Consider the following 14,924-nt stretch of genomic DNA (forward strand, 5'->3'; position numbering starts at 1 on the left):
TTTTCCCAAAGCTTTCAAATTGTGATAAGTTTGCGATAAAAGTGACGTAAAACCCGTGGGGAAAATGTGTTTAAATGGTTTTTTAAAAGTATTATAAAAGTCAAATAAACACTAAAAATAAAAGTGAGTAAAACGTGTCGTAAAGATCATACAGATATAACATTCCAACGGCTTTCCATACTTCCTCAATGGTTATTTTGCCTATGTTTTGTGTGGGTTTTTTTTTAGTTAAACCAGTTTCTAAAAATTTATAATGGTCACTAAATGATGCTGATTACACAAAACGTGTGCTGCAAAATACAGATTTATAAGATTGTTTTTAAGCTTCGTCACGTTACATTGGTTTTCATCGGTGATAATTTATTTTCTTTCAACAGTTGTTGAGATGACTCATTGGTTATAATAATTTGAAAATATCATACAACTCTATCACGAAGTTTTTATATAAATACAATTAGTAGAGTAATTAAACACTTACAAGTTTTGTTAAGTGATGATACGTTGAATTTAAGCGAGGTTGTTGAAGTCCCTGCATCTCATCTGTGAGTAAACTATCTGAGTTAAAAACCTATCAAAACTGTTTCTTTAATTAATAGCGAATAAGCTGAACCCCATATGTAGGTACGTGTAATAGCTCAATATTACTTCAAAAATAAGGGGAAAAAAGGATAATTGGATGTCAACTGGTTTGTCATGCAATTATGTTTACGGTAGAACATCCAAATATGAAACAAAGGTGGCAGACTCTTTGGTGTCTTTTATTTTCAGTTCACTTGGATATATGAGGAACCTCTGTATCCTTTTAATATCAGATTCAGAGTACTTAAAATTAATGTGACTTTTAACAAAGTAAAGTTTGTTGTTGACCTATTGTAGACCATGTAAACATTTCCGGGTTCCATTTTTATTGAAGAAAAAAGCTTAGTTTTGAATATAACTTGTGGAATGATTGTTTTAAATGTAGAACGTTGTACGTTTTAGACGTTTGTGGTGATTTTAAAAAAAAAAAACTTCTTTAGTGTGATTGAGGATCCACATCTCTATCATTTTCACCACATCTAGAATATGCTGTGGTACACAGAACGTCTGAAGTTTCTCCTGAATAGCATGCGCAGTTAATACTGATATGTGCTAGGGAGTAGAGATTAGGACTTGTAAGATAATTTGCTGGATCCAACCATATAATTATATTTATTGTATTTCTGTTGTGAAGTTTATGGAATTCATTGTAGGTGAGGTAGTTCGAAGTAACATTATGTTTAAATGTTTAAAGATTACTGTGAAATCATTTTAATTCGTGTGGGGCAATGCTCGTGGGTAAGCAATTTTTTTTTTGGTTCGAGGGGATTTAAGTTCGTGAATAACTTGTATATTCAGACAATTGAATGAAAAAATATATTGACAAAATAATTGTTTGTGGGGTGTAAATTCAAGGGTAAGGGTGAACCACGAAATCCACGAACTTTGGTCCCCCACAAACAATGATGAATCCACAGTACAACACGAAAAATGTGATTTTGAAGAATTTCATCATTGGGAAGGGAACTCCCTTCCCTATTTGAAGAATTTTCAGACTTTGCTGATTTTTTTTTCTGATGAAGGAGGTCTAGATCATTATTTTCCATGATATATGGACATTATACCTCAATCCTTCATAATTATTTTTCTGTTTTCAGTGTTTTAAACTATCCTCAAAACATAGTTTATTGAAGAAATTGTTTTAAAAGTGTTTAAATATTGTGAATGCCCTCGTTTTTATTTATAACCGGAAAAAGGTTATTATGTCGTACTTGGTCCCAGCGAAAAGTCATTTAGACAGTATTATGTATATCTCCATGAAAGAGTACGTTGTACGTTTAAACTGTGTTCATCTGATATTTTTGAATGTATGTTTTGATGATAAAAACAAATAATTCAACGCGATGAATAATAATACAATTTGAACCCCACTCTTGATTTTTACACGTGTGTAAGCTGAAGTTGAACGCAAGATGGCTATTACCTGTTTAGGATGTTTTGGATATATTTTGTAAGTATTTACTTTTATTACTTCTATTTGATTGAGAGGTCAAACATACATGTATGTAGATTGGTTTTAAAGCATATACACATGAAAATATTTTTTCCTCTTGGGGTGAAGAAATGATGTAAGTATCTTTTTAGGAAGACGAACAGACGCATTTAACAAAATACACACTGTATAATTGACTGTAGTGCAGACATTTACTCAATAACTTCTCTTAAATAAACAGGAAAATTCATTGGAATCACACCCTGAGATCACATGTGTATGATATAAAAGGTTGCTTTGTATCAACTCTTTACCAACTTTAAAACATGTGATGCATATTCAATAATTATAGTCCTGTACATGATAAAAAGAGTTGTAAAACAGCAACACAGGTACTAACCATACAATGCACGAGAGGATTAGACCATAAAAAAATTCGTTTGTTATCCTTTATCAGAAATTATTCTTATATCTATATATTCTACATGTATATGAAAAAACTATGCTTATATTCAAATTAGAACTATTTTGTAGGGAGATGCAATTTCGTACATAAAACTTAACAGGAAGTTAAAACTTAAGAGTTCACTGATGTAGATTTCAGTTTCTGGTCAATCATCCTGTACTCAACGTGTTCAATTTGTTTTGCTTTAGTTTCAACACACATTAATTGTTTAGAGTGAAAATACTTCTATAAACGGATGTTAATATAAATTTTGAATTGTTTTGGGGGTTCTCTTTCAATTCAAATATGCAAATAATGAAAAGAAAACATTTAAAATCTAAATTTATTTAAAATAAATCTAAATATGAGAATGAGATGGAAGCAGTTTATGTTTATTAAAAGTTGTTATGAGCATAGTTGTAACGGAGACATTTGACATTTTACTATTCGAAAAGTGCGACGCATAACCTTTTATCTAACCTTTTATGATATATTTCACTGTAGAAGTATTTTCTTAAACCTTTCATGGCCACTTGTAATTATTTATACTGCAGGCTAAAGGAAATGTATAACTATTGCAAAAAGCATAATTATCTTCTCTAGCACCTCTCGTACGCAGTATATACATGTATTTGTTTATGAAGCATCGATTTTCAGAGAGAGAGAGAGAGAGAGTGAGAGCAGTTGTTATTTCCAGGAAGTTTAATTTGTTTCTCCTTTGACTGTACTCACATGTTTCTTGATTTATAGAAGTGTAATTGTTTAAATGTATTTTAGAATCTGGATGTTTGAATACTTGAAGTAATCTAGTACCCAGGGTAATTAAACTAGTGCGAGTCAATTAATTTCATAAACATGATGTTTTTTGGCCTTTTTAAAATAAATCTAGATATGTTAAAGTAAGATTGTATTGATATTATGTTCACTTTTTTCCATGACGTCATAAAATCGCCAAGAATATTGAAGATACTACAAATAAGAATAAACCGTGTTATCTGTCATATAGGGGGTTAGCAAAAGGCTATTTTTCTAGATTTGATCAAAGAAAATAATGCTTTTTTATAGTTTATATAGCTTTTAGAAAATTCTAAATTGTTTAAATTTTCAAGTCAGTATCATCAAAACGTACGACTTTTCTACACTTGTCACAGACAACACAACTGTTTCTGGAAGCCAGAGTTTTGCCTATGTTGTGATTACTCACAAACAAAACTGCCTAGTCAAGATCACCTTGATCCTGCACACAAGTACTCTGAAGGTGATATTGACAATGTTTATGTAGTCTTTGCAGAACAAGTCTTCCAACAACAAACTTTTAAAATTCTGATGTCATAAATTGTGCTTCTTTGTTCTCTAAAGAGGTTTCTATGAAGTAGAATTAGTCAGTTTTAAATATTTTTATATCCGAAAGATCCAAAATGAATTTGAACTACCCTATAGAATTATATATTGGATGCCAAAACGAGAAATTAAAGTCCAATTTTTTTATATCATTGACAGCTGCTTTTCTAATAAAAATGGAACTCGTAAATTTACTTACTTTGTCTTTGGTCACTTGCAAAATTATTTTGTTAAAAACATTCTGATTGTACACACAAGTACTCTAAAGTTGACATCATAAAGATGCTTGAGTTTCTGATTGACAATATCTATGTGGTTTTTGGTCTTCCAATAATCTATTGGAATTCCCATGGGTACCAATTGCGCCCCGTTATTAGCAGACCTATTTTTGTATTCATATGAAGGAGAATTTGTGCAAAATTCTATGCATGAAAAGAAAAAAACATTTGCTGTGGCCTTCAACTCGACATATAGATATATCGACGACGTATTGTCAATTAACAATGGTAATTTCCATTCTTATGTCGATACGATATATCCTGGTGAGCTTCAGATAAAAGATACTACAGAGTCTTACACATCTGTTTCATAATTGGATATTTTAAATGAAAAAGACGTCAATGGTAATCTAACAACGAACCTCTAGGATAAACGTAATGACCTTAACTTTTCTATTGTAAACTTCCCTTATTTATGCAGCTATATACCTTCATCACCTGCATACGGAGTTTATGTATCTCAAATGAGCATGCTCTACGTATGAACGATTTCTTAAACGAGGTAAATTATTTACAAACAAGTTAATGAAACAAGAATTTCAGCTGTCTCGTATGAAGTCGTCATTTCGTAAGTTCTATGGTCAATACAATGATTTTGTCAGCAAATACAATTTATCATTGAGTCAAATGCTGACTGACGTTTTTCACAGAAATTGTTAGTCCCATTATTTATACACTGAATTGAGGAGGATTCTCCCGTTATTTCCAGATCATGACAAGGAGCACACGGCGGGGATGACCGGTCGGCAGGGGATACTCACTCCTCCATGGCACCTGATCCCACCTCCGATGGTTTAGAAGTCCGTGTTTGCTTTGCTCCTTTTTTGTATTGCTTAATGGACTTTTGATCTTGCATACTGTTCGTTATCTCCATATGTTTCATTACATAATGAATGCCTTCAAACAGACATTAGGATATTTCGATGTATCATGATTTTAAAAAATAGATCATACATTTTATGTGCCGATTTGATATATCCGAGAGAGTCTTGAAATAAAAAACATATCTTATTCTTACAATGAAATATATGGAGATAACGAACAGTTTTCGAGCTCAAAAGTCCATTGAATAATATTATGTTTGGAGCAGAGAAAACACGGACCTCTAAAATATCAGAGGTGGTGTCAGATGCAACGAAGGAGTGAGCATTCCTTGCCGACCGTTTACACCCATATGTTTTCATGTTTTACTGACATTCCATAGACAAGTACCAACTATCAAATAATTGTTTGACAAACGAGATGATTTAGACTTTTCGTTTTTCTATCTTTACCCTTTCATGAGGGATATGGAGATAAGGATTAGTATTCAATATCAAAGTCCATAATAGAATAAAATATACTGTGTACCTAAAGCAATTTACAAACGAGGGAACCTAAAACAGAAGTCTGTAATTGTCAGATGGTAACGTTGGTGTGAACTTGCATCGTCATCTTTTTTCGGAGAAGGGGAAATCTATTCACAAGGATGACGTATGGGAAATGGGAATGAGACTCATTCATTAAAACGTCATGTTGATAATGTAGGGTTATTTGACTTATTGTGGATGTATTTTATTGCTATATTTTTATTTCAGTATCGGCCTGGTCTGATGAGCTAAACCTAACATGCCGGGTACCTGCTGCAAACAGTTTGGGAAATGGTTTTTAATTGTCCTCAACATCATATTTTTTGTGAGTATCTCTTTTATTATATTCTGGGGGAATGTATACAATATAATTTTGGCAATTTCAAACGGAGGAATTTTATTTTTCTCTTTTTGTTGTCATGTGTCCTTCTATAATATAATGTATAAATGAGATAACTAATCAAGTTTTACTTAATATGTCCTCTTAACCAATCAGGAAAACAATAGAAACAATGATTTGTATGTATGAAATTAATACATTTGACTTAATAAGACTTTCCCAGAAAATTATACCAAAAAATCCAATGAATTGTTTCACTTGAGTTTGTTTATGAGGATCATTTAATCAGATTTTTAAAAATGTTACAAATTTTAATTGCCTGTTTCTTTAACCAGTACTGAATATTTTTAATTGTTTATAGTTATGCTGAAAAATGTTCACCCAGTATAAACGGTTAAAATTGAAATATCTCCATTGTTTTACAAGCACACACAAAAAATGTGATATTCTTCAATATGCATTCTAAATGAATTAATGAATTACGACAGTAAATATTATAATGATTATGCCTCATATTTTTATGTTTAGGTAAGAAAAAATATTCGTCTTTCTGATCATTGTGTCAATTGTTCTTAATATCATGATTGGACATTATATTCATTGAAAAAAGTAAGCAACGCTCCATACTTTAAACTCTTTTCCATTTGATTCTAATGTAATTGTTATTGATGTAAATCAATGTTTTGATTTTTTAAGATGTGAAATTTAGCGCAAATGAATATTTTACATTAAAGTTATCATGGTATGTGACAAAATAGGACAGGAACAAAACACGGAGTCACAAAGTTCATTCATGTTTCAGTATGGATAGATATTAACTCTTAAGAGCACGAATGTTTTTGGTATTATGAGTATACTATGATCTTGTGTAATAACTTAACCACTTCGAAAAATACCTAATTGCATCTAAGGGAAGTAGACCATTTCCGATTAATGAGATAGGAGACAAATCAAACTGTATGACCCTCAACTTTTACTCCAACTACTCAAGAAAATGTAAATATTGTATATCTGATTGTCTTAATGATTTCAGTTATTTTTTTCTAAGGTTACAAACCTTTCCAGTGTCATATCAAAATATTACGTTCATCTAAATTGGTTGAATCTGATTATAATTGGTTGAATCTGAATATAAAATATAGAATGTAATACTAAAATTAATGTGGCAATGAATTTGAAAGACATACTATTGTTTTGCATTATCGAAAATTCTGTTGTATTACTTACCAAATTACTAAACTTCGAAAAACTTCATTTGAAGCTGCTAATGTAGACTTCAAATCTATGTTATGACTTGAAGACATGTTAATTGTCAACTTTTTGCTACAGTGTAGTAAGAAAATATAATTGATATCAATATTGCAAGACCATGACGATTTTAAAGGTTTATAAACATGATAATATTTACTTCCAGTTACTTGGTATCGGGTTATTGGTAGCAGGAATCATATTTAAAATTAATGCAGTATTTGTGGAGGTTTTACCCACCTTGAACAAAGTCCAAGTGGTTGGAAACAACCTTGGCGATCTTTTGAACAGCGTTTCCATCTTGGTGATCATTATCGGCATCTTTGTGGCGTTGGTGGCGGGTTTTGGACTATTTGGAGTGTATTGTAAGAAGAAAACTTTGCTAATTGTGGTAAGATTTCTAACAAAATCTCTATTAATAACTCCAGGGGTTTTAAGGACATGGTATTATCATAATTATGATATACCGGGTATTCCAAAATGTCGATTACAAACTTATATTTATATTATTTTATTCCTACTGTAGTTAACGAATGGAACTCAATTCCACTCGAATTTACAGTCAATGTCAAAATTACTGTATACGTTTACTTTATAAACCATGTTTAATTGTGGCAATTTAAATGTGTAATTTACATGTGGGGAGAGAGCATTGTAAGTTTTTAGAACATGTGCACAAACCAACTGTAATTAAAATACAATAAAATATTTTCATGTCATCATTTGTTTGCATAGGCTTTATAAATTTTGTATTTTTATTTACATGTATATTAACCTTTTCTAGTACGCCATTCTTGTGTTTATAATGGTTGCCATGCAGACGACAGCCGTGGTGTTTTTATCTAAAATTTCATTGATAAGTATTTATAAAACTAAGTGTTTCAAACAGGGTCCAGAAGGTATCTCGATTCTAATTTTTTTAGAAGCTCTATCCATATTAAATAATGAATAATGTTAATTTAAAAAAAATCGTGTTTTTATCCAAAGAAAAAAAACCCATTCAATTGAATTTTATTCATTTTTTTCATATTTAATATTCGGGTGAATAGTTCTATCCGTCTGGTGTTACTTTTCCGTTTTGCAGTATTGTGGATACAACACCCTTTTCTCCGTTTTATTTTTAGGCGTAACTACATGTATAAATGAAAATATCATTCAGATCAATTTCTAATTTGCCTTATTTAAAATAGAGTTATACTTCATACAATTATTTTTTCTTATTTTCTTCAAAATATAAATGAATTCAAATCAAAACTGGCCCTTTTTTTCATTTTAGTTCAATGAAAGAATCAAGAATGCGATGCTGGGAATGCTCCAGAAGAATTTTATTGATGATTCTTTTAATACCACCAACGCTCTTTCCAATGGATGGAATTACATATTCTTAAGGGTATCTAGATAATATTGTTACTTTCTTACCATGTGTAAAAGGCACAAAATGGCTGTGGAATTAATTGTCAATAAAAAGAAACATCGATTTCCTTACATCTTTACATTGCATCTCTCATTTATTCTCATTTATCATTAGTGTTATGCATCTTTTAAATAGTATGATTGTTGCGCTGTTAATCCTGTTAATGGACCAAACAACGATTTTGACGAAACCCCCTGGTGTAAGGAAAAAGGTGAATGTTTTCTAAATAATGCCCAAATACCGAAGACGTGCTGTGATGGAGTGGACGAATCGGATTTCGAAACAAAGGCACCGGCAGATTGTTTTTCTTTTGCAACTGATGACTATAAGACTAAGGTTAGTCTTAAATCTTAGAATTTTGCAATTAACGTTTTTTTTATTCCTGAATTTTACGAGAATTTAAATTGTATCAATTTTCTCTTATTATTGAGAATGTTGACATTTCCATTATAATGATCATTATTGAGGCATTATTTCTTTTATTAAATTCATCTTTATTTTCTTTAAGGGTTGTTTTGATAGACTTCAAGAATTTATTCAAAAGTACTCAACTCCCGCCATTGGGGTATCGGTTGTTGGCATTACACTCGAGGTAAATGGATTAAAAAAGGTTTTGACTGTTTTACATACAAACTTGAGCTTGATATATAGGACTTTTAAAAATTGTATTGTCAAGAAAATTTGATATACAAAGTCTTTGACATATATTTTAGGTATTATATTGGTCTTTGTATTGATTGTCCTTATAATTTGGACAAATTACCTAAATTAAAACAAACTCATACACATTCAGGGTCTAAAAGTTATCATAATTTTTATCAGTTTTCAATCACAACGACTTTGTAGCAGAGCCGTATCAACATTATACTTCATCTTATACTTTGTAAAATGAAAATAAATTTAAAGTTTTGATATAAGAACATTCTTTCAATTAATAGAGCACGGATACCTCGTATTAAGTTTTTTTGATAAAGTTAAAAGTACTTGCAATATAAAACTTTTTTTATTCAATTGCTGTGACCATGCATATAGTAGAGGGAAATAACAAAATTAATGTGATAAGACATGAATACAGATAAACCTGACATGCCTTTACTAAAAAACATTTTTCAGAAAAGGCAAATGTTTGTCCTTAAAATGAAATTTTTATAAGAAAAAAACTTTGCATTTGTTATCAATTTTAAAAATATTGTATGACTTCAATGCTTAAAAATGATTTGATTACTTTTAATAACACAAGATATCACTGAAGTCAAAACTTCAAATTCAAAGATTTTTCAAGTTAAATATAGTGAAGCGCATTAAAGTGGTAAAATTTCCCGTTTGAATGGAACGTTTTGAGCTATCTTTAGAACGTTGATTGTCATACAATGACACGCCCATTTCTTTAGAAAGTAAAAATCGGTCGAATGGTTCATTGGAATACTTGTAGAACAGGTATTCTAAAAATATAATATCCAATCAAATTGACGGTCTACATAGACGCAGAGTACGCACATGTTCGACCAATACATGTGTTATGGAAATCCCGGTAAACATGATAAATTCATAATTTTGTACAAATTCGTTTCAAAACGTGTTTTATAGAAGCTGGAACTCTCTAAATCTCTCTTATAACTTTAAAAATCTCCATTTCAGTGAAACTCATGTTTCTTTTCGCAAAGAGTGGGGTGTCCTAAAACATTACGAATATTTCTTGTACGTTTCTAAAGGAATTGGCGTGTCATTCTGTAATAATTGACGTTCAAAACATGACTCAGAACGTTTCATCCAAACAGAAAATGTTACCACTTCAATGCGCTTCATTGTATTTTGACTGGAAAATATGGAGCACAGGATGATAAACAGTATAGAATGATATACCTATGAAATGTTAAAATACCTGGGTAGCTCCGTGCTAGAACAAATTTGAACTCTGCAAAAACTGTCGTCAAGATTGACCAAAATTTGAGCATTTCGTCATTTTATTAAAGATATGATGACACGTCTTTAGTTTATTGTGACCGTGTGTTAAAAATTTCAGTTACATGTATTTGTTTCCAACCCAAAATATTTTTTTCTTCATTTTTTAAAAACAAATATCTAAAACAAATATAATAAATTATTCATATTTGAATTCGGTAGCGGCAAGAATGCGCCTTTAATGAATTCGAATCAAGTTCTCTTAGTTATGAATTTTTAGATTTTATATGTTTCTCTTGTAATCTCCCATCTTCTTTCTTTTACTTATGTTAATTGCTTACTTTTTCATCTTTTCTAGATTTTGGCTTTTGTGTTTGCCATCGTCCTATGTAGGCAGATAGGACAAGAGTCTTCAAAGATTGTATAATTCATACTAGTTAAGTTGAAATGATAGATATTGGTTTAAACATGTGTGTCCAAATGCACAGACTTCAGCTGGTTGAAAGACTGTTATTAACATTGATTGACTGTATCCACTATCACACATGTTTCAAAATGTTTTAAAGCACTCAAATATTATATCCAATTTTTCTTTTCTTAATATTTGTTAAATCTGTACTTCATAAAGGTAGCTGACAAATTTTTATTAACATTAAAATCATTTTTGTACTAGAACATTTAGTTTTCAGTACATGTGTATTATGGGATAGATCGCCGCTGTTTGTTATTTTCTCCCTTTTCCGCATTAAAGAACCTTTACTTTTAATATTCAATTCATGTGCGTTTAATTTTAAATAAACCTGATACAAAAAATAATGATTAGGTTTCCTTGAGATAAAAACAAAGCGTTTTCATCTTTTTAAATCACATTTTTATCCATTTTTAAATTGTATTCTTTTGATATATACAATGTACTTGAATCTATTAAATTACAAACTAAGGACTTGTGTGGGATATATTATTTGTTTCGCCCACTTCCAAATATCAAATAAACTCCATCTTTATTGAAATACATGTATACCGATTGTGACGCACACACCCAGATGTGGAGAAAGGGTATCATGTTCAAATTATAATACAAAACTAGAGCCGAGCTCGTTGCAAAGCAACGAGTAGGTCTTCCGTTGGAGCTATGGACAGGAAGTACTGACCTTGGGTCAAGGTCACTGCACTTTCTTATGTGAACAACCTTTCTTCTCAGTATGAGCCTTCAGTGAATTTTAATTACAAAGTTATGCTTAAACATTTTTTTCTCTGTCAGTGACCTAGATTTGCTAGAAAGACCTTTGATCAGGGTCATGACACAACCTCCAATCATAAGTAATCTATGTTTCAGGTAAGAGCATCCAATGATTTTCATTTACTACTTCATAGCGTGGGAAAGAAAATATTTTTTTCTGTCAGTGACCTTGATCTTAACAGAATTGGCTCTGTGTCAGGACAAACCTTCAATCTGAAACAACTTCTAGTGATTCAAAATTCATAACTCTGACAGGAATTTTACAATTTTTTTGTCATTGGCCCTGAATTTGTTAAAATGGCCTTATCTTAAGTCATCTGAAACTGGCGGACTATAAACAATTTTTATCAAGTATGAACTTAAACAAAAATTGTCCAAATTGAAATGATACTATTTTCGGAGTCACAATCATAGAAAAATCCTTTTGTCACAAGCAATCTCTGTATCAAGTATTAGCAAAAAAATATTCTCGATTACATATAAATGACTGCGACAAAACATTTATTCTTTCTCCAGTGACCTTCAATTTGCCGTAATATTGCCTTGATTCATGACACATCCTAGGATCATTATAGCCTGGCCTTCTGGGAAAAACTTTGAGGGACAGACAGAAGCAGACAATTTAATTCCCAACCCATCCACCCTACCCCCTAAAATACTCAATCACTTTGTGGGGGAAACTCTGGTCATGATTTGAAAAGAAAGTAATCTTTTTTATATCAGGAAGCTTTCATAAGTATAGTTTCTCATTCTTGCCCAGAGGTTCATAAGAATAATATTTCAAAACGACCCCTTCTTATTTTACTAACCGTTTTCTTCATTATCATCATTTTATATCATCCATGGTCGCCTGCATAGCGCACTGATTAGAGCGTCTGCTCTATAGTCGCGAAGTAAGGAGTTCATCCTTACATCGTGGGTTCGAATCCCACTGTGGGACGTGGAGGCCTGTTCTTCGGATAAAACCGTATAAAACAAGGCCCCGTGTCGCTTAAGGTGCTGGCACGAAAAAGATCCCCCTTCCCCCGGTCAAAGGCCTTAAGTGCCTTTTATAGGATATTTGAAGCTCTCCACTGGCAAGTGCATGATGGCATCTCTATATTAGTGAAATATTCTTGAGAGGGACGTTAAAACATATCAAACATAACCCCCCCCCCCCCCAAAAAAAATGATTAAGAATTTTGCCTATGAAATATTTCGGGAGGGTTGTTGAAAGTTTAGGCTACGTACAACTATCAGTCCATTGAATAAGAATATTTATTTCAAACTTTGGGGAAAGGGGGTGGGGTGCATGGGGGAGTTATGGTGTATACGTAATACATTCGAGATTATTATTATTCCGTTAGACAGAAAGGCCCAAGGAGTTGTGATTTGCTGATCATGATCTAAAACACATTGACAAACCCAAACCACATGGTTTTATACACGTCTTTCCATTAATTTATTCATAATTATTTTCCTTGAAGGAGAAATGCATGGATAAAAGATAAAAGAAAATTACTGATGTACAATAGCATCCATGCATGGACTTTTAGTACTTACATATTGTGCTTGAAGTTGAATAAAATCAACAAATAAATTTAATTTAAATAAGAAAGGGGGGTTATGTTTAATAAAATAAATTAGACAATAATTGATACAGGGAGACTCTCTGTTCAATACATGAATGTACATGAACAAAATGCCTCTCTCTTGCCTTCTTTCGTACATTTATTTTTTTAAACTAGGAAAAGTAATGTGTGTTAGATATAAGTTCATAATTTTAAAGAAAATACTGAGTTATATATGATAAACGATACAAATGGTTTGACTATGGTGCCGGATATTATTTTAATTGTTTAAATTGGGTTGTAAAGGTGTTTAATTACATAAGTTTTTGATATTCAGTAGCTGCAGATTGTTATATAAGTTCTTAAATTTCCGATTTTGGACATAGGATGCGAGTTTATTACTACTTACATGTACATTGTATAACTTGGTACCGATATTTAATCACAGAACAAAATTACAGTGTTAACACACTACCGGGTATACTAATCATTTACGGGATTTGAATAAATTATTTTACAAATTAAGTTCATTGCTTTAAAATCTTGAATTATTTTTTCAATTTTACTGGTATCCAACCTGTAATATAAGTATGCTTTGTGCAACACAGAAGCCACTTATGAAGTTTACAAGTGCCGGAGTTAACTATCGATGTTTAATCCATTTTTGACTATAATTCTATCCTTATGATTCGGAAGATTCTCTTTAAAAGTTTAAAATTGGAATAGACATGGTAAAAACCTGTGATGGAAAAAAAGTGTGTTTGGGAAAATTTGTGTTGAAAACGGATTTATTTGTGTGTGAAAAGGGCAAAGCTTATGCATTTAAATCAATACTGGTTGAAGTAAAGTAACCACAGATCGCTATAGTCCTTACGCAATGAATCGTCAAAATAAAAAGTAAAATTACACATGGAGCTAACGAACATTTAAAAACTGAAGACTGATGAATATGATTAATGTGCTTAGTACATGTAAAGTAAATGCCCCAGGGTTTTGTGCTGAAGTCAAACCTAAGACAATTTAATAAGATTTTTTTTAAAGATTCGATTTACTTAAGCAAAATAATATTTTCCCGTAAGTTTGTAAATTAGATACGTCTACCACCCGGCGAAATTAATGTCAACAAGCGATGGAAAGAATGGTTTGTCGCGTAATTGTAAACAAACACAAAACCTAGATAGCTGTTTTAGTTAAAATATGTATCACGTTCAAATTTAAAACAAAGTTAAGCCAACATATTAATCTCAAATATTTGACAATAAGAATTTTTCATTAATTGTCGTGTTGTAGAAAGGTTTTAAATTATTTTGCCTACGACTGCAGGGTCAATGGATCACCACGGAGTGTCGCTTTAGATTTCTCGGCCGCGTGTAATCGACAGATAGATAACGTAATGGTAAACACACTTAGAATCTGTGTTCCAGGTGAATGTGAGAATCGAGCAGTAAATAATGGCGTATTATTTGACTCTTTAAAAAGTTTCTATGAGATCTGGGTGTATATTGTTTTCATTTAAATTGTTTGTGTTCATTTTAAACAAAGAAAAGATACTCGTACTTCTATCACTCTCTCTCTCTCTCTTGGAAAGATCTTTATAAATAAAAAGAAAAAGTTGCCATCGAATACTCTGTACGGGAACCAAAAAACATGTTTAAAACCTAATCAAAAAAAATATATAATCAGTGTTGTAAAATATTTATTACTTATGGCATGTTTATTTCAATTATACGCATAAAAAGTTCTCCTTCAATATCAAAATGAGAACGGTGCCATGTTTACGGATCTACCTTTCTTTCTTACCATACG

The 14,924-nt window shown here is 31.4% G+C and overlaps 1 protein-coding gene across 3 annotated transcripts; it reads left to right on the top strand.

Annotated features, from left to right (window-relative positions):
* Nucleotides 1-1,718: 1,718 nt before the first annotated feature.
* Nucleotides 1,719-11,003, top strand: LOC134238190 (tetraspanin-9-like). 3 transcript variants are annotated; one of them, XM_062720314.1, is made up of 8 exons: nt 1,719-2,029; nt 5,653-5,749; nt 7,179-7,403; nt 7,797-7,867; nt 8,288-8,402; nt 8,562-8,762; nt 8,935-9,018; nt 10,687-11,003. In XM_062720314.1, exons 2-8 carry the CDS (start codon nt 5,684-5,686, stop codon nt 10,753-10,755), a joined length of 831 nt encoding a protein of 276 aa, XP_062576298.1. In that variant the 5' UTR covers nt 1,719-2,029; nt 5,653-5,683; the 3' UTR covers nt 10,756-11,003. The 3 variants fall into 3 exon arrangements, with proteins under 3 accessions (XP_062576298.1, XP_062576290.1, XP_062576303.1); XM_062720306.1 differs by lacking the exon at nt 1,719-2,029 and having other exon boundaries at nt 5,421-5,749; XM_062720319.1 differs by lacking the exons at nt 1,719-2,029; nt 7,797-7,867 and having other exon boundaries at nt 5,429-5,749; nt 8,289-8,402.
* Nucleotides 11,004-14,924: the final 3,921 nt, after the last annotated feature.

The sequence above is a fragment of the Saccostrea cucullata genome, unplaced genomic scaffold, assembly GCF_032062105.1.
Source record: "Saccostrea cucullata isolate Sc308-1 unplaced genomic scaffold, CSIRO_AGI_Scuc_v1 ctg13824, whole genome shotgun sequence".
Classification (NCBI taxonomy): domain Eukaryota; kingdom Metazoa; phylum Mollusca; class Bivalvia; order Ostreida; family Ostreidae; genus Saccostrea; species Saccostrea cuccullata.